General features: G+C 37.7%; 1 protein-coding gene across 18 annotated transcripts in view; it reads right to left on the bottom strand.

The window, feature by feature from the left end:
* Nucleotides 1-20,883, bottom strand: part of PPIP5K2 (diphosphoinositol pentakisphosphate kinase 2) — a 94,127-nt gene that overhangs the window by 28,898 nt on the left and 44,346 nt on the right. For all 18 annotated transcript variants that reach the window (XR_002341839.1, XM_021084580.1, XM_013987581.2 and 15 more), the window contains 2 exons: nucleotides 10,838-10,965; nucleotides 10,141-10,255 (listed from right to left, as the gene is read on the bottom strand). Coding sequence is in view for 17 of the 18 variants with exons in the window: in XM_021084580.1 (XP_020940239.1) it covers nucleotides 10,141-10,255; nucleotides 10,838-10,965 (243 nt within the window). In the remaining variant the exon portion in view is untranslated. The remainder of the gene's footprint in view (nucleotides 1-10,140; nucleotides 10,256-10,837; nucleotides 10,966-20,883) is intronic.

Raw genomic sequence — 20,883 nt, 5'->3', positions numbered from 1 at the left:
CGGGCTGTCCTGGGGAGGAGCCTCTTGAGCCTCCAAGGGCCCTGCTACCCGCCCAAGACCCCAGGGGGTGCTGAGACCTAGTGGACCAGCTGCATAGGACTGCCAGCTCCAGGCAGGACCCCCTGCAGCCCAGAAAAGCTGCAACAAGCCTGGCCGAATCGGGAAAAGATCTCAAACGGTCTTTCTGAATCGGGCTGCCCTGGGGAGGAGCCTCTTGAGTCTCCAAGGGCCCTGCTACCCGCCCAAGACCCCAAGGGGTGCTGAGACCTAGTGGACCAGCTGCATAGGACTGCCAGCTCCAGGCAGGACCCCCTGCAGCCCAGAAAAGCTGCAACAAGCCTGGCGGAATCGGGAAAAGATCTCAGACGGTCTTTCTGAGTCGGGCTGTCCTGGGGAGGAGCCTCTTGAGCCTCCAAGGGCCCTGCTACCCGCCCAAGACCCCAGGGGGTGCTGAGACCTAGTGGACCAGCTGCATAGGACTGCCAGCTCCAGGCAGGACCCCCTGCAGCCCAGAAAAGCTGCAACAAGCCTGGCCGAATCAGGAAAAGATCTCAAACGGTCTTTCTGAATCGGGCTGCCCTGGGGAGGAGCCTCTTGAGTCTCCAAGGGCCCTGCTACCCGCCCAAGACCCCAAGGGGTGCTGAGACCTAGTGGACCAGCTGCATAGGACTGCCAGCTCCAGGCAGGACCCCCTGCAGCCCAGAAAAGCTGCAACAAGCCTGGCCGAATTGGGAAAAGATCTCAGACGGTCTTTCTGAATCGGGCTGTTCTGGGGAGGAGCCTCTTGAGTCTCCAAAGGCCCTGCTACTCGCCCAAGACCCCAAGGGGTGCTGAGACCTAGTGGACCAGCTGCATAGGACTGCCAGCTCCAGGCAGGACCCCCTGCAGCCCAGAAAAGCTGCAACAAGCCTGGCGGAATCGGGAAAAGATCTCAGACGGTCTTTCTGAATCGGGCTGCCCTGGGGAGGAACCTCTTGAGTCTCCAAGGGCCCTGCTACCCGCCCAAGACCCCAGGGGGTGCTGAGAACCAAGTGAAATCTGCTACCATCGTGGGGTGGACCTCCCAGTCCTGTCTGCCCTCAGGAAGTCCTCCTTTGCTTCAAAGAAACACTGTTAGTCCCATCAACACTCCAGAAAAGCCACACTGCCTCAAAAAAAGATTGACCAACAACGACAGCCCTCAGGAAATATTCCACGGCAGTGACAAGGCAAACACTACCCGATAACGGAGAGTACAACTCCCTCAGGAGAAAGAAGACAACAAGCAAGATGAAGAAGCTGAGAAACCACCCCCAGTCAAACCAACAGGAGGACTCACCTAAAACAGTCAACAATGAAACTGATCTCTGCAGTCTGACAGACCTGGAGTTCAAAAGAGAAATAGTGAAAATACTGAAGGAATTAAGAGAAGATATGAACAGCAATGCAGATACCCTCAGAAAGGAGCTAGAAAATATAAGGAGGAGCCAAGAAAAACTAGAACATTCATTTGCAGAGATGCAAACTGAACTAGGGGCAGTAAAAACCAGAATGAATAATGCAGAAGAACGAATCAGTGATATGGAAGATAGAATAATGGAAATCACTCAATCTGGTCAACAGACAGAAAACCGAATCAAAAAACTGGAAAGCAATATAAGAGACCTATGGGATAATATAAAACGAGCCAATCTACGCATAATAGGAATTCCAGAAGGAGTAGAAAAAGATAAGGGAATGGAAAATATATTTGAAGAAATTATCGCTGGAAACTTCCCAAATCTAAAGGATACTGGATTCAAGATACAAGAAGCACAGAGGGCCCCAAACAAACTGAACCCAAACAGACCCACACCAAGACACATCATAATAAAAATGGCAAAAGTTAGTGATAAAGAGAGGATCCTAAAGGCAGCAAGAGAAAAACAGAATGTTACCTACAAGGGAACCCCCATAAGAATATCAGCTGATTTCTCTACAGAAACACTACAGGCCAGGAGGGAATGGCAAGAGATATTTAAAGTGCTCAAAGGAAAAAATATGCAACCTAGAATACTTTATCCAGCAAGAATATCATTTAAAATAGAAGGGGAAATAAAAATTTTTCCCAACAAACAAAAACTTAAAGAATACAGCAACACAAAACCCAGGTTAAAGGAAATATTGAAAGGGCTTCTCTAAACCAAAAGAAAGGAAGGAAAGGGAAGAAAAAAGAAAAAAAAAAAAAAAAAAAAAGAAGAAGAAGAAGAGGAAGAACTAGGACAGAGGAAGATACAATCAGAGAGCAGTCATTCAAATAAGCCAGCATACAGATTTAATCATGAACATGCTTCAAACAAAATAAAATTAAAAAGAAAAAAATAAAAGAGTCATCAAAACCATAAAATGTGGGCAAGGGATGTTAGGAGGACCATCAGGCTAAAACACACAATTATGGGAAGGGGTTAGCATACTTAAAAAACAGGGCAACCACAAGCCAAAACCAAATATTGCATTTGCAAAAAATGAAAAAAAAAACACTCAAGCAGATAATAACAGGAGACCATCCAACCAAAAAAAAAAAAAAAAAAAAAAAAAAAAAAAAAAAAAAAAAAAGAAAGGAAGAATGGAGAACCATAGAATCAACTGGAACACGAGGATCAAATGGCAATAAATAATCATCTATCAATTATCACCTTAAATGTCAATGGACTGAATGCCCCAATCAAAAGACACAGAATGGCTGAGTGGATAAAACGGCAAAAACCTTCAATATGCTGCCTACAAGAAACTCACCTTAGGACAAAAGATACATATAGATTGAAAGTGAAAGGCTGGGGAAAAGTATTTCATGCCAATAGACATGACAGAAAAGCAGGAGTTGCAACGCTCATATCAGACAAAATAGACTTTAAAACAAAAGACATAAAGAAAGACAAAGAAGGACACTATTTAATGATTAAGGGATCCATCCAAGGAGAGGATGTTACTATCATCAACATATATGCCCCAAACATAGGAGCACCCAGATACATACAACAAATATTAACAGACATAAAGGGAGATATTGATGAGAATACAATCATAGTAGGAGACCTAAATACCCCCCTCACATCAATGGACAGATCCTCTAGACAGAAAACCAATAAAGCAACAGAGATCCTAAAGGAAACAATAGAAAAGTTAGACTTAATTGATATCTTCAGGACACTACATCCAAAAAAATCAGAATACACATTCTTCTCAAATGCTCATGGAACATTCTCAAGAATTGACCACATATTGGGACATAAAGCGAATCTCAATAAATTTAGGAGCATAGAAATTATCTCAAGTATCTTCTCTGACCACAATGCCATGAAATTAGAAATCAACCATGGGAAAAGGAAAGAGAAAAAACCTACTCCATGGAGACTAAACAACATGCTACTAAAAAACCAATGGGTCAATGAGGAAATCAAGAAGGAAATTAAAAACTATCTTGAAACAAATGATAATGAAGACACAACCTCTCAAAATCTATGGGATGCTGCGAAAGCAGTGCTCAGAGGGAAATTTATAGCAATACAGGCCTTTCTCAAAAAAGAAGAAAGATCCCAAATTGACAACTTAACCCTCCACCTAAATGAATTAGAAAAAGAAGAACAAAGAAGTCCTAAAGTCAGCAGAAGGAAGGAAATTGTAAAGATCAAAGAAGAAATCAATAAAATAGAGACTCAAAAAACAATAGAGAAAATTAATAAAACCAAGAGCTGGTTCTTTGAAAAGGTGAACAAAATTGATAAACCCCTGGCCAGACTCACTAAAAAGAGGAGAGAAAGAACCCAAATCACCAAAATTATAAATGAAAAAGGAGAAATCACAACGGATACAGCAGAAATACAAAAAACCATAAGAGAATACTATGAACAACTATATGGCAATAAGTTTGACAATCTGGAAGAAATGGACAATTTTCTAGAATCTTACAGCCTGCCAAAACTGAATCAAGCAGAAACAGACCAACTGAACAGACCAATCACCAGAAATGAAATTGAAGAGGTCATAAAATCACTCCCTACAAATAAAAGCCCAGGACCAGATGGCTTCACAGGTGAATTCTATCAAACATATAAAGAGGAATTGGTGCCCATCCTCCTTAAACTCTTTCAAAAGGTTGAAGAAGAAGGAATACTCCCAAAGACATTCTATGAGGCCACCATCACCCTCATTCCAAAACCAGGCAGAGATACCACCAAAAAAGAAAACTATCGCCCAATATCATTGATGAATATAGATGCAAAAATTCTCAACAAAATCTTAGCCAACCGAATCCAACAACATATCAAAAAAATTATACACCATGACCAGGTTGGGTTCATCCCAGGTTCTCAAGGATGGTTCAACATACGCAAATCAATCAACATCATACACCACATTAACAAAAAAAAGGTCAAAAATCATATGATCATCTCAATAGATGCAGAAAAAGCATTTGACAAAGTTCAACATCCATTCATGATCAAGACCCTCGCCAAAGTGGGTATAGAGGGAACATTCCTGAATATAATCAAAGCCATTTATGATAAACCCACAGCAAATATAATCCTCAATGGGGAAAAACTGAAAGCCTTCTCACTCAAATCTGGAACAAGACAGGGATGCCCACTCTCACCACTGCTCTTCAACATCGTTTTGGAAGTCTTAGCCACAGCAATTAGACAAACAAAAGAAATCAAAGGCATCCATATAGGAAGAGAAGAGATCAAACTGTCACTGTATGCAGATGACATGATTCTATACCTAGAAAACCCTAAGGACTCAACCCCAAAACTCCTTGAACTGATTAATAAATTCAGCAAAGTGGCAGGATATAAGATTAACATTCAGAAGTCAGTTGCATTTCTGTATACCAGCAATGAAGCATTAGAAAAGGAATACAAAAATACGATACCTTTTAAAATTGTACCTCACAAAATCAAATACCTCGGAATACACCTAACCAAAGAGGTAAAGGACCTATATGCCGAGAACTATAAAACCTTAATCAAAGAAATCAAAGAAGATGTAAAAAAATGGAAAGATATTCCATGTTCCTGGATTGGAAAAATCAATATTGTGAAAATGGCCATCCTACCCAAAGCAATCTACAGATTCAATGCAATCCCTATCAAATTACCCATGACATTTTTCACAGAACTAGAACAAACAATCCAAACATTTATATGGAACCACAAAAGACCGAGAATCGCCAAAGCAATCCTGAGAAACAAAAACCAAGCAGGAGGCATCACTCTCCCAGACTTCAAGAAATACTACAAAGCCACAGTCATCAAAACAGTGTGGTACTGGTATCAAAACAGACAGACAGACCAATGGAACAGAATAGAGAATCTGGAAATTAACCCTGACACCTATGGTCAATTAATCTTTGACAAGGGAGGCAAGAACATCAAATGGGAAAAGGAAAGTCTATTCAGCAAGTATTGCTGGGAAACCTGGACAGCTGTATGCAAAGCAATGAAACTAGAACACACCCTCACACCATGCACAAAAATAAACTCCAAATGGCTGAAAGACTTAAATATACGACAGGACACCATCAAACTCCTAGAAGAAAACATAGGCAAAACACTCTCTGACATCAACATCATGAATATTTTCTCAGGTCAGTCTCCCAAAGCAATAGAAATTAGAGCAAAAATAAACCCATGGGACCTCATCAAACTGAAAAGCTTTTGCACAGCAAAGGAAACCCAAAAGAAAACAAAAAGACAACTTACAGAATGGGAGAAAATAGTTTCAAATGATGCAACTGACAAGGGCTTAATCTCTAGAATATACAAGCAACTTATACAACTCAACAGCAAAAAAACCAATCAATCAATGGAAAAATGGGCAAAAGACCTGAATAGACATTTCTCCAAGGAAGATATACAGATGGCCAACAAACACATGAAAAAATGCTCAACATCGCTGATTATAAGAGAAATGCAAATCAAAACTACCATGAGATACCACCTCACACCAGTCAGAATGGCCATCATTAATAAATCCACAAATAACAAGTGCTGGAGGGGCTGTGGAGAAAAGGGAACCCTCCTGCACTGTTGGTGGGAATGTAAACTGGTACAGCCACTATGGAGAACAGTTTGGAGATACCTTAGAAATCTATACATAGAACTTCCATATGACCCTGCAATCCCACTCTTGGGCATCTATCCGGACAAAGCTCTACTTAAAAGAGACACATGCACCCGCATGTTCATTGCAGCACTATTCACAATAGCCAGGACATGGAAACAATCCAAATGTCCATCGACAGAGGATTGGATTCGGAAGATGTGGTATATATACACGATGGAATACTACTCAGCCATAAAAAAGGATGACATCATGCCATTTGCAGCAACATGGATGGAACTAGAGAATCTCATACTGAGTGAAATGAGCCAGAAAGACAAAGACAAATACCATATGACATCACTTATAACTGGAATCTAATATCCAGCACAAATGAACATCTCCTCAGAAAAGAAAATCAATCATGGACTTGGAGAAGAGACTTGTGGTTGCCTGATGGGAGGGGGAGGGAGTGGGAGGGATCGGGAGCTTGGGCTTATCAGACACAACTTAGAATAGATTTACAAGGAGATCCCGCTGAATAGCATTGATAACTATGTCTAGATACTCATGTTGCAACAGAAGAAATGGTGGGGGAAAAACTGTAATTGTAATGTATACATGTAAGGATAACCTGACCCCCTTGCTGTACAGTGGGAAAATAAAATTAAAAAAAAAAAAAAAAAAAAAAAAAAAAAATAAATAAATAAAAACAAGAGAAAAGAACATATGAGTTGGAAAATTTGATGGCAACAGGATATTTACATAGCCTTAGGGTAACTTTAATAATAACTATTCGTCAAGGCCTAATAATAAGATAGGTTAAAAATTAAGAGACATATACCAAATCTTCATGATATATTTTGTTGTCCTTTATTTTAAAAGTATAAAAGAAAACAAAGTTGAATTCACTTCATTTTAAAGATTATTTTTTATAGACGTGCAAAAATGTGTATGCCAATATACACCTAGAAATTTTTTTTCAACTCTTAATTTTTGCTAGTTTGGAGATGGCTGAAAAAATATTTTTGATATACTGTAGAAGTGATATTTTATTTTAGGTAGTGTATTTAGATTTATGCCGAGAAAGAAAGGGGATATTAAAATTCCTAAGTCTGTTTGATTATCACTTCCATTGCCAATCTCTAAAATGTCAGTTTATTTTTTCAAATAAAAACTTCCCAGGAATCTTACTAATAGCCACTGCCTCAGCCATTATTAATATCTCAGCTTCCCAACTCTATACTTCAACTCAAACCTTTAGCCTTTACATATGAACATTCTACTGGTTATCTTCACTTGACTAGCCTCCGAAGGCCTCAAACTCAAGCTATCTAAAATTAAACTCATTGCTTTCCTTCTGAGGCCCACATATTCCCCCAAGTGCTACTTATCTCACTGAATAATGGGTAATTTTGTAGAAGATCCTATGATAGAAATATGGGAATCTTTCTTGACTCTCTTTCCTTTCTTACCCTTCGTATCCGTAAGCAAAGAAAGGAGAGTGTTGGGAAAAGTTAAAATGCCCCAAAAGGCATTCCGGTTGTGGCTCAGAGGGTTAGGAACCCAACACAGTGTCCATGAGGATCCGTGTTTGATCCCTGGCCTTGCTCAGTGGGTTAAGAATCCAGCATTGCTGCAAGCTGTGGCATAGACTGCAGACGCTGCTTGTATCTGGCATTGCTATGTCTGTGGCCAAGGCCAGCAGCTGCAACTGATTCAACCTCTAGCTCCATGTGCAGCCATTAAAAAGAAACAAAAAAGCCTCAAAAAGAGCATGTGAGTGAAAGCCTAAAGGGCACTGAGGAAGTTGGTGAAGGATTAGAGGAAGGTAAGAAAAATGTTACTGGAAACTATAGGAAAAAGAGTCCTTGCTACGGAGTGGTGCAAAGTGTAGAAATACTGTAACCTGTAGACAGTGGAACTCAATGAGCTAGCCACAAAGCTTTCCAGGAAAAATTCTGAAAATGCCTCCAAGATTCTTCTCACTGCCTGGAATAAATTATGAGAGGAGGAGGTAAGCTACAGGGAAATGGTTAATTTAAAAGGAGCCAAGACTTGTGGAGTTCAAAAATAAAACTATTTCTCATTCCCACAATCTCCAAACAATGCTATAATTAAAAAGTGGAGAAACACAGGAATCTGTCAAGAAAATGTAGGTGTGATTATAAAAATACTAAGACTTAAGAAAGATTTAAGGCTCATAGACCTTTTTAAGGATCATACTAGCATGTCTCTCAGATACTCACTATTAAGCAGTAAGTATTGTTCAGTACTATCTCTCAGGAGCCACAGAGGAAGCCCAATGTAGAAAACTCCTTATTTTTAAGAGATTTGAGGGTGCGAATTTTTTTTTTTTTTTTTTTTGTCTTTTTGTCTTTTTGCCTTTCCAAGGGCCACTTCCCGTAGCATATGGAGGTTCCCAGGCTAGGGGTCGAATCAGAGCTGTAGTCACCGGCCTACGCCAGAGCCACAGCAACGCAGGATCCGAGCCGCATCTGCGACCTACACCACAGCTCACAGCAACGCTGGATCCTTAACCCGCTGAGCAAGGCCAGGGATCGAACCCACAACCTCATGGTTCCTAGTCAGATTCGTTAACCACTGCGCCATGATGGGAACTCCTGAATTTTTTAATAAAGATTATAAATTAGTCCTTTTTATTTTTTACACCATCTTCAACTAAAAATAAACAAACATTTGGGTACCCAAACTTTCTTAGGCAGGATGCAGGTTAAAGAAAACTTCTCAGCTGCAAACATGAGCTACTCTTTACGCAAAAGGAAGGATGACCAGATGAAGCAGTCAAGAAGCCAAAGTAGGAAGCCAGGAGCCACTAAAACAACTCCCTGGCAGTATGACAGAGCTCTAATTAAGGACTGAGCAATAAGCACCTATGTAGATTTCAAAATTGCAATGGACCATCTGTTTACCCGTTTTGAAAAGGTTATTTACAGCAGTAATCCTTTGTTTCTTGAATGTATGAAGGACAGAATGTTGGTATCTTTAAGTTCACAGATTTTTGAACTAAGACTGAGTTCTCCTGAGCACTCAAGGAGCTATGCCCAAAGAATCCCATCCATATCTGGCCCTGATTTAGATATGAGATCCTGATGTCAAATTTATGCTGTAATAGATTAGCCTGGAGGAATATCAGAGAGATTAAGTACATTTTGCACATGGAAGAAATATGGATTGTGTGGCTAATAGACACACTGTGATAGACTCTATTTTCCAAAGATGGCCACCAAAATATATCCAATCTCAATACTCATCCTACAATGTGACGGTAATACTTCACTCATCTAGGAATGTGGGTCTGTTTCCCCTCCCCTGGAACCTGAATGGAACTCTGTGACTGTCTCAATGAAAACAGCTCAGCAGAAGTGATCTATATAATTTCTTATGTTAAATGAAGAAAAATGTTTTGTGCTTGCTCCTTAGTTCCTTGTTCTCTTAGGAAGCTCACTTTTGGAACTCAGCTACTATGTTCTGAGAAAGCAGGTTACATGAAAAGGCCATTGTAGGTATTGTGGTCAACAACCCTAGCCAAGGTCTTAACTGACATCAAGCAGCAAGACATGAGAAGAAAACTGTGAGATGATTTGAGCCCCAGGCACTGTCTGACTGCAACCTCATGAAAGACCCAATGCAAAACTGTCTAAATGGTCAGTCAACACTTTAAACCATGAGAAAGAAAAATAAAGAGACTGGTTGTTTTGAGCCAGTAAGCTTTGGTATGATTCATTACATAATAGCAGAGTTACAATGTCCAACCAAATACCAGGTCCTGCCAATTCTAACCCCTAAATAACGCAAATTCATCAGCTTCTCTTTATCTCACTGTCACCAGCCCCTAACATCACCTACATTATTTTATATTATTATTTGCTTAAGTGGATCTTCTTCAAAGAGAAGAGAACAAGTCATCATCTAGCACAGTGCTTGGTATATAGCAGACCCTTGACTAATGATGACAAATAATAAATAACTGTACAGTAAAAAATGCTGTTAGTAATTTGATTACCAATTGAATAATACATTTTCAGTAAGTACAATGATATAACTTATTCTACTTACATCACATAAGGCACCGTAGCGAAGAATAGATAGTAAAGAATGTACATGACTTTCACTGGTGAAGTATAATCTGGTACGGACATGACGTTCAGGAGACAGAACACCTCTGGAATACCTGAAGTCAGGAGCAGACAGTGTTAAAACATAACTATACAATTAAAACATATTAAATACAAATTATTTTGAAAAATGAATTTAATCTTACTAGAAGCAAAAGAATATAATAAGTAAAATCTATCATTCTTCCAACCACAATTCAGATATTACCTTAGCAGACAGTCCTCTAACATGAAGATAACCAGAACTAACTGGGACCATTGAGATTAGTCAAAGAAGAGTTAACATTAGTCAAGTTCACTGTAAATAGTTCATTTAAGTGCCTTTATTAGCCATGAAAGAGGACACAGCCCTAAGGAAGTTCACCTACTGAATAAGGGTGATCATTGATGATCACATGTGAATGATGACACACATCCCCTTTCCCTGTTTACCTCAGTTTTTTCCCCAATTTGGAGCCAAAAAGAAATGTGGTTGGAAGTTAACTATTAGGAATACCTAGGTAATCTTTATTTTCTAGGTGATACACTTTATTTCAGGTGATACACTCCTGATGTAGTCATGGAATATTAAAAAGTAATTCAATTTGAAGTATACAAAAACAGATGCTAGAAACTTAAATACCAGTACAGTCTCTTACACAGGATGGAGTTTATTTACAGTGTCATCATCTTGTGTCCTCTGAAGATCTGAGCGAATTTTTCTAACTAGAGGAGTACAGTAGCCTTTGGCAATTTCCAGTTTTTCAGCTTTAGTTATACCATATTCCTGAGGAGAAAATGCATAGCATTAGAAAAAGGGTACAATAATAAAGAACTCCAATAAATTTAAGAATTTTAGTAAGAGACAAATATTTTTATTAAGCCTTTTTTAAACAATAGTGGTTAGGCAAAAATGCCATGAAATTACCAAATTTAAGGAACTCTGTAACCATTCTAAATTAATTAAATTTATAAGGAATTAAAATCCAAAGTGTTAAGAAGACATAGTAATTGTAATAAAAATTGTAGTAAAAGTTACAGTTCAAGTCGGTAGATTAGAAAATGACCTGATAGAAAAAAAGAAAATTCTGTGATGTGTGTGAGGACAGAAAGAGCATTTTAAGAGGAAGAGGGCACAGATTTTCTCTCAAAATTGATTCCAGTATACTTGTATTTAAAGGCTACTTCCTGCTATCAGGTATTTCACAGGGGGGCAAAACATTTGTATGAATAATAAATCTTAAACCTAAGAAAGAAAAGGATGATTGATTCCAGATGGAAGATATTTGAAAATAACTCTTGGATCATCTACCTTAAACATAAAAGTGTGGTTGTTCAATCATCTTACCAACATAGATGACTGTGAATTGGGTAGTTATTTAATACTATACTATAAATAATACTATTTAATTTACTGAGGTAACATTGATTTCTAACATTTTCATGTGTACATTATATTTCAACTTCTGTACAAACTACAGTGTGCTCATCACCAAAAGTTTAATTTCCACCCATCACCATACAGTTGACTCCCTTTACTCAATTTGCCTCCATTCCCCTATGGTTATTATTATTCCTTTCTCTACAAATAAGTGTTTTTGTTTGGCTTGCTCATTTACTTAAGTTTTTTTAAAAAATATTCTACGTTTGAATGAAATCATACAGTGTTAGTTTTTACCTGAATGATTCATTTAGCATACACCCTCAAAGTCCAACTATGTTGCCACAAAAGGCAAGATTATACCTTTTTATGGCTGAGTAATATTCCAGTGATTATATATATACCACTTCCTTATTCATTCACTCACCAATGAACACTTTCCATATCTTGGCTATTGCAAATAACGCCACAATGACCATAGATGTGCATATACCTATTTGAATTAGTGTTTTTAGTCTTTGGATAAATACTTAAAGGTGGAACAGCTGAATAGTATGGTAGTTTTATCCATTAATTTTGAGGAATCTCCATACTGTTTTCCATAGAGTCTGCACTAATTTAAATTCCTATCAACAGTGTACCAGGGTTTCCTTTCTCCACATAATCCCCAACACTTGTTATTTCTTGCCTTTTCAACAATGGCCATTCTAACAAGTGTGAGGTGATTTCTCATATGGTTTTGATTTGCATTTCTCTAATAATTAGTGATGCTGAACATCTTTTCATGAGTCTCTTGGCAATGTGCATGTCTTCTTTGGAAAAATGTTCAGCTCTCCCGCACACTGTTTAATTGGGTTGTTCGGTTTTTTAGTTTGAGTTGTATGAGTTCTTCATGTGTTTTGGTTATTAACCCCTAATTAAATACATGATTTTCAAATACCTTCTCCCATTCGGTAGACTGTCTTTTCATTTAGTTGATGGTTTACTATATCTGTATAGTTTCATGCAGTCCCATTTGTTTATCTTTGCTTTTGTTCCCCCTGCCTGAGGAAGTATATCCAAAAAGACAATGCTAAGACCAATGTCAAAGAGCATACTATGTTTTCTTTTAGTTTTATGATTTCAGGTCATACATTCAAGTCTTTAATCCATGTGGTCCAGTTCCCCTTATACTATTGGTTGAAGAGATTATCCTTTATTCATTTTATGTTCTTGACTTCTCTGTCATAAACTAAATATATATGTTCATACATGTGTGGGTTTATTTCTAGGCTGTCAGTTCTGTTCTATTCGTCTGCATGCCTGGTTTACTGCCAATATCATATCGCTTTGATTACTACAGTTTTGTAGTATAATTTGAAATCAGGGAGTGTGATAATCCAGCTTTGTTCTTTTTGCTTTGGATTGCTTTACTTCAGGTCTTTCATGGTTCTAGATTAATTTCAGAATTTTTTGTTCTATTTCTGTGAAAAATATCACTAGGATTTTGATAGGAATTGCACCAAATCTACAGACTACTTTAGGTAATATGGATACTTTTACAATGCTAATTCTTTCAAGCCCATGAACACAAGTATCTTTCCATTTTCTCCTGTCCTCAACTTCTTTCAACAATGTCTTACAGTTTTTAGTGTACAGGTCTTTTATCACCTTGGTTAACTTTATTCCTACATACTTCATTCTTTTTGTTGAGACTGTAAATAAGGTTTTCTTAATTTCTTTTTTGTTAGTTTGTTGTTAGTGTGTAAGAATGTAAAGGATTTTTCTATATTGATTTTGTACCCTTTAACTTTTTTGTATGGATTTATTTGGGTTTTTTTGGGGGGGGCAATCTTTAGAGTTTTCTAAATATAAAAATCATGGCGGGAGTTGCTGCTGTGGCTCAGAGGGTGAAGAATCTGAGTAGGATCCATGAGGATGCAAGTTCAACCCTTGGCCTTGTTCAATGGGTTAAGGATCTACTGATGCCCCAAGCTGCAGCACAGGTCACAGATGTGGCTCAGATCTGGCATGGCTGTGGCATAGGCTGGCAACTGCAGCTCTGATTTGAACTTCCATATGCCACAGGTGCAGCCCTAAAAGAGAAAAACAAGCAAAAAAAACCAAAAACAAAAACAAAAAAATTGATGTCATTGACAAATAATGATAGTTTAAACTTCTTCCTTTCCAATTTGGATGGCTTTTATTTCTTTTTCTTGCCTAGTTGCTCTGGTTAGGAATTCCAATACCATGTTGACTAAGAATAGTGAGAGTGGGCATCTTTCTCTTGCTCCCAATCTTTTTCACCATTGAATATAAGGTTAGTTATGGGTTTTACTAGCTTCACTATGTTGAGGTATGTTCTTTTTATATCTTTTTTAACAAATCATAAATGGGTGTTGAATCTTATCAAATGTTTCCTCTGTCTATTGAGATATGATTTTTTTGTCTTTTTTTTTTTTTTTAAGGGCCACACCTGCTGCATATGGAAGTTCCCAGGCTAGGGCTTGAATCCAAGCTGCAGCTGATGGCCTACACCACAGCCACAACAACACAAGATCAAAGCCGTATTTGTGACCTGAACCACAGCTCATGGCATCACCAGATCCTTAAGCCACTGAGCCAGGCCAGGGATCAAAACCGAATCCTCATGGATACTAGTTGGGTTCATTACTGCCGAGCCACAACGGGAACTCCAGAGATATGATTTTTGTATTTCATTTTGTTGTACACCAGGTTGATTGATTTACAGATGTCGAAACTTCCTTGCATCTCTGGAATAAACCACACTTGATCATGGTATGACCTAATTAATGTATTATTGTATTTGGTTTGCTAATATTCTATTGGGGATTTTTGCAAATATGTTCAGGTATTATTTCCCTATAATTTCCCTTTTTGTACTGTCCTGTCTGGACAATAATTAAGAGGGTAACACTGGCCTCATAAAATCATTTAGGAAACATCCCTTCCTCTTCAAATTTTTGGAAGAGTTTGAGAAAGATAGGTATTAAATCTTTTAATATTTGGTAGAATTCACCTGTGGAGACACCTCCTGGTCCTAGATTTTATGGCAGATTTTTGATTAATGGTTCAATCTCCTAATGATCAGTATATTCAGATTTTCTATTTCTTCATGATTCAGTCCTAGAAGGTTGAATGATTAATAATGTGTCCATTTGTTCTAGGATGTCCTATTTGCAGGCATATAGCTGTTCATAATAGTCTTACAGTCCTTTGTATTTCTGGATATCTGCTATTTTTCCTTCTGTTTATTCTCTTACCTCAATTTATTTATCTTTTCAAAGAACCAGCTTTTAGTTTCACTGACCTTTTCTATTGTTTTTTTGGACTTTGATTTACTTCCAACTCTGCTCTTTGTTTCTTTCCTTCTACTGACTTTAGGCTTTGCCTGTCTTTTCCTAGTTCCTTTAGGTATAAGGTTAGTTTCTTTGAAATTTTTGTTTCTTGAGGTAGACCTGTCTTGCTATAAACTTAACTCTTAAAACTGCTTTTGCTGTGTCCCATAGATTTTGCTACGTCATATTTTCATTTGTCTTCAGGTATTTTTTGACTTGTTTTCTTTGTTGACCCAATAGTTGTTCAATAGCATGTTGTGTAGTCTCAACGTACTTGTGATTTCTTGAGCTTTCTTTTTATACTTGATTACTAGTTCCATACCATTGTGATTGGAAAAGATACTTGATATGATTTTAATCTTAAATTTATTAAAAATTGCTTTGTGTTGCAACATAAGGTCTATCCTTGGGAATGTTCCAGGTGCATTTTAAGAATGTGTATTTTGCTGCTTTTTGGACAGAACGTTCTGTATAAATCTATCAAGTCTACCTGATCTAATGTTTAATTTAAGACTGCTGTTTCCTCACTGACTTTCTTCATGGATAATCTGTAGATGTAAATCAGGTGTTGAAGTCCCATATATTTATTCCGTTGCTATCAGCTTCTCCTATTAAGTCTGTTAATAATTGCTTTATAAACTTAGGTGCTCCTAACTTAGAGGTATATATATCAGAAACTTGTCTTCTTGATGAATTGTCTCCTTTTTTATTGTGTAATGTCCATCTCTGTCGTTACCTTCTTTGGCTTGAAGTGTATTTTGTCTCTGATGAGTATGGCTATACCCACTTTTACTGTGGCTACCATTTGTTTGGAGTATCATCTTTCATCTCTATATTTTGAGCCTGTTTGTCTTCAGAGTGGACCTGAGTGTTCTGGAGGCAACGTATAGTCAGGACTTACTTTTTTAATCCATCCAGCCACTTTGTATCAGTGACTGGTAAATTCAATCCATTTACGCTTAAAGTGATTACTGATAAATGAGCACTTAGTACTTTATTTTCTGGTTGCTCTGTATTTCCTTTGTTTCTTTTTCCTGAGTTTCTGTCTGCCATTTTAGTTTGGTGGTTTTCTGTGTTTTTTTTTTGTTTGTTTGTTTCCTCGTCTCGTATTTTGTGTGTCTGCTCTAGAATTCTGTTTTGTGGTTACCATGAGATTTGTGTAAAATGTCTCACAGACAGAACAGTCCTTTTCCTGATGATAGCACTTTATCCTTATTTAAGTTCTGTCCTTTTCCCTCTTCTGCTTTTCTGATTTTGTTGTCCCAAACTATCCCTTTTTATGTTGTGAGATTGATACTAAATTGAATTACAGGCGATGCTTGAAACATGGGTCTGAACGACATGTGTCCACTTAAGTGGATTTTTTCAATAAATATGCACTACAGTTTTATACAACCTGCAATTGATTGAATCCTCAGAGAGTGACAATAAAGTAACGCACAGATTTTCAACTGCATGGCGGGGTTGTGTTCCACTATAAATTTTATGCTATAAATAAGTGGGATTTTTTCGTTGTTGTTGTTTTGTTTTAGTCTTTTTAGGGCTGCACCCATGGCATATAGAGGTTCTCAAGCTAGGGGTTGAATCAGAGCTGTAGCCGCAGGCCTACACCACAGCCACTGCAATGTGGGATCTGAGCCGCATCTGCTACCTACACCACAGCTCATGACAATGCCAGATCCTTAGCCCTCTGAGCAAGGCCAGGATCAAAACTGCAACCTCATGATTCCTAGCTGGATTCATTTCTGCTGTGCCACAATGGGAACTCCTATAATTAAGAGTTTAACAATGTATTCCGGTAACAAGTTGCAATTTTAAACTTCTTTTTATCATCTTACTCAAAGTTTTAGGAACTTCTGCCTTTTTGTTTCATGTAGAAGAGCTACATTCAACCTGTCTTGTAAGGCATAGTTATTGTTCTGTTTGTCTGGGAAAACCTTTATTTCTCCTTCATATATGAACGACTTTGATAGTAGTGTATTCTTGCTGACACTTTTTATATTTTAATATTTTGATTTATGTCCTTCCACTCTCTCATGCCCTATAGTTTTTGCTAAGAAATCTCCTGTTAATGGGTGTCCCTTCACAGGTTACCATCCTTTCTTCCCTTTCTCCCTTTAAAATTCTTTGTCATTTACTTTAGAGGTTTTTTTTTTTTTTCTTTTCTTTTTTTTTTTCTTTGTGTCTACACCCACAACATGTGGAAGTTCCTGGGCCAGGGGTCAAACCTGTGCCCTAGCAGCAACCTGGACTGTTGCAGGGACAATACCAGATCCTTAACCCACTGAGCCACAAAGGAACTCTGACTTTAGACAATTTTAATATGTGTCTTGGAGAAGGTCATTTTGCATTGAGATATTTAGGTGTTCTCTTAGCTTCATGGACGTGCATATGCAGTTTCATCCTGAATTTGGGAAGTTCTCAGCTATTTTATCTTTAAATAAACTTTTTGTTCCCTTCTCCTTCTGGTATAGCCAGTATCTTGATGTTAATCTTCCAAATAGAGTGAGACAGTTCTCATATAATTTCCTCATTTCCTAGATCTTAATTCTCTCTCCTCTCCTAACCTGTATCATTTCTGGAATTCTACCTTTGACCCCACTAATTCTCTCTTCCATATCATCTACTCTATTTCCAATACTTTCTAATGCATTCTCCATCTCATTTCTTGAATACTTCAGAATCAAATTTTCTCTTCGGTTCTTATTAAGAATTTTTTGGTGTCTTTGGTAAAATATTTCTTCTGCTCACTATTTTATTCCTGAGCTCACTGAATTGTATTTCTGAGTTTTCTTGAAGCTTGAGTTCCTTCAAAATAGCTATTTTTTTCCTTTTAATGCTAACTATTTTGAGCTCTCTCCCAGTTAAACTACAACATTCCATGATTTAAATTCGGTTTCTGGAGAACTGTCATTTTCTTTTTCTGATACTGTATTACTGTGGTTCTTTACGGTGCCTGGGGAGTTGTTCTTCTGCTGGCACATTTGAAGCAGTGAACAGTTTTCTTCTTTAAGTAATGCTTTTTTAGAAAAACTTGGTTCTGACAATTCAACAGATTATTCAGAGGCCCATTTTTCTGTTTTCCAGTAGGTGGCACTATAGCACAAGCTGTGTCAGGTCATATTTGAGAAAGACACTTGATACTCTACAGCACCTGCTAGAATTGCTACCTGGTGTCTTCCTTGTTGTCTGTTGTGCCTCCAGGGTGTCTTGACACTGCCCATGTTGCTGGTGTTATTGTCTAGGGCATTGGGAGAGGAGGAACCTCCACTGTGTCCAGAATCTCCTAGGGTTTAGGCTCTACCATTACAGGGGGAAGAATAAGGTGGGAGGAGGGGCCTGGGATCACAGGTACCCTTGCCAATTCCAAAGTTGTAGCATTCAAGGGCACTCCCAGTCGGGGTATTTGTGGTGGAGCAAGAGCTGCAAGGCTGGAGGGATGGGGTTCCACTGCCACTAATGCCTGGCTCTTTGCGGCCACTGGTGCCACAGCAGTAGTAGAGAGGCTAGAATTATGTTGTGTGCTACCATCCCTAAAACTACTGTGTTCTCTAAGGCTGCAGGCTCAGCCAGCTGTGGCCAGGAGTTTGGGATCACAGGCACTGTCTCTACTGTTCCTTGGTTCCACCTCCTCTTATGTGTTACAGAGCAGCCACTTTTAGGTGAACGGATGTTATAAAATTATTTTGGCATTCTGATGTATTGAGCAGAGGCACTTTTGTTCAGTTATGTATGTTTTACTGGTTGTAGATTGAAAGGGATAGTCAAAGGGAGAATGTCACACTACCATGATGCTGATGTCACCTCCCATTGTAACTAACTTTACGTATCATTTTTAAACCAAGGCTTCTACTTCTGAAGATTGATAGTGATTGAAAAATGAAAAGTTGATGCTATCACAGCACAAATACCTACCATAATTAAAAATGTTAACTGTTAAAGCAACTAAAAGCAACAAATCATGTTTATCATGTTTAAGCTTAGATATGATTAGAATTACATAATTCACACAGCACAGATATAAGAATTAATGCAATGTAAGCGTAGAAATGGATCTTTTCAGAGGCATAGCAACTCTGAAGTATACCAGAACACATGTACATTTTTTCTTGCAGCGAAAGTGATTCTCCCTAAATTAGTCAAACTACTACATTATTTGACTGAGTCATCAAGTCTCTAAGCTTGAAATATTCTTTTTTGTAAAGTAAAAATGCAAATTCCTTTTTTCTTCTACAAACTACAGCTTTATTACAATTATTATAAATATGTTTACAATTTTAGTTAATTGTTCAATGACTGAAAATACCTGTATCTTGTCCATGGTTTTAGATTTATGAAGGCTAAAGCAACAAAGTAAAATATTTACTGAACTGAATTCAATAGTCCGTTAAAACAGAAACCTCAAGTTTTAGCCACAATAAGGAATATCAAACCAAAAAGTTCAGTAGGTAAATCCCAAGTTGTCCTCTTCTCTATTCATAATCTCAGAACTCAAGGAAAGCATATAAAAAGACCTTTCTTTTAAAGTTAAAAAATTACCAAAATTTAACTATGAATTTAACCAAAGACAGACTGATTCCTGCAAGTTTGGGCATAACATTGTCCAAAGAGTCCTAAGGTTTAAAGGATAATTTATCCAAGATAAATAATTTTGGAGATGTTTTCAAATAAGCTCTCAGACTGCTGACAAAATCTAATTTGATTCATAACATAATTACTATAAGAGACTGAGAATTGCTGAGCATAAAAAATAACTTTAATGATACAAATGATGTCAAATCTTTCCTAACCATTCTAACCTTTAGTTTTTCTTCTAATTACAATGCTTAAAAAAAAACTTACAAATATTTAAGTTACAAAGAGATGGTTAGACATTTCTTCAGCTATGTAAATAATGCACCTAAAATACAGACACTAGTAGTAGGAAAAATGGCCATCTAAAACTCATTGGAGTATAAGATGAGATTAATTAAGCCACATAAAAACACAGACTGTGTTTGTTATCTTCCATTTAGTAAACGAAAGAAGTTGTCAGAAAGTAAGTTATTTTCTAAGCCAGTGTTTCCCCCCCCCTCCTTTTGGCTGCACTGGTAACTTATGAAAGTTCCCAAGACAGGGACTGAACCCATGCCATACCAGCTACCTGAGTTACTGCAGTGACAATGCTGGATCTTTAACTTGGTGAGCCATAAGAGAATTCTAATGATATGTTCTTGAAGTATGAGATATTTTTATCCTCTCTTTTAAAAAGAATTTATTTGCAAGTGACTCGTTTATAAATCATACTTTAAAATTTTCTATGTTAGGTAGTTCCCGTCATGGCTGAGTAGTTAACAAATCCAACTAGGAACCATGAGGTTACAGGTTCGATCCCTGGCCTTGCTCAGTGGGTTGAGGATCTGGCGTTGCCGTGAGCTGTGGTGTAGGTTGCAAACACGGCTCAGATCCTGTGTTGCTGTGGCAGCTACAGCTCAAACTGGACCCCTAGCCTGGGAACCTCCATATGCCACAGGAGCAGCCCTAGAAAAGGCAAAAAGACCAAAAAAAAAAAAAAAAAAAAAAATCTACATTATATATACTGACCAAATAGGTAGTTGCTTTTTCATGTTAAAAGAATACACTAAAATTTAATATGTACACAAATACTTAGAGGGAAGTTGTGCAGCCCTAATTCCCAGTTTTGCAAAGTCTCTAGTTTTTCCTGAACATTCTAAATGTTTTAGGAAAGGGACACTGGTATTATTTTAACCATTTTTATATATGTTTTAAAAAACTGTAGTTGATTTACAACATCATGTTAGTTTCAGGTGTAGAGCAAAGTGATTGTTACATATCTTTTTTCAGATTATCTTTATATGTTATTATAAGATACTGTATATAGTTCTCTGTGCTATACAGTAAATCCTTCTTGCTTATCTATTTTACCTATTGTAGTTTGTATCTATTAATCCGACTCCTAATTTATCCTTCCCCCTCTTCCTTTCCC

Source organism: Sus scrofa, chromosome 2 (assembly GCF_000003025.6).
Source record: "Sus scrofa isolate TJ Tabasco breed Duroc chromosome 2, Sscrofa11.1, whole genome shotgun sequence".
In the NCBI taxonomy this organism is placed as follows: domain Eukaryota; kingdom Metazoa; phylum Chordata; class Mammalia; order Artiodactyla; family Suidae; genus Sus; species Sus scrofa.
Note: the sequence above shows the minus strand (reverse complement) of the source record. Positions and strands in the feature narration are given on the sequence as shown.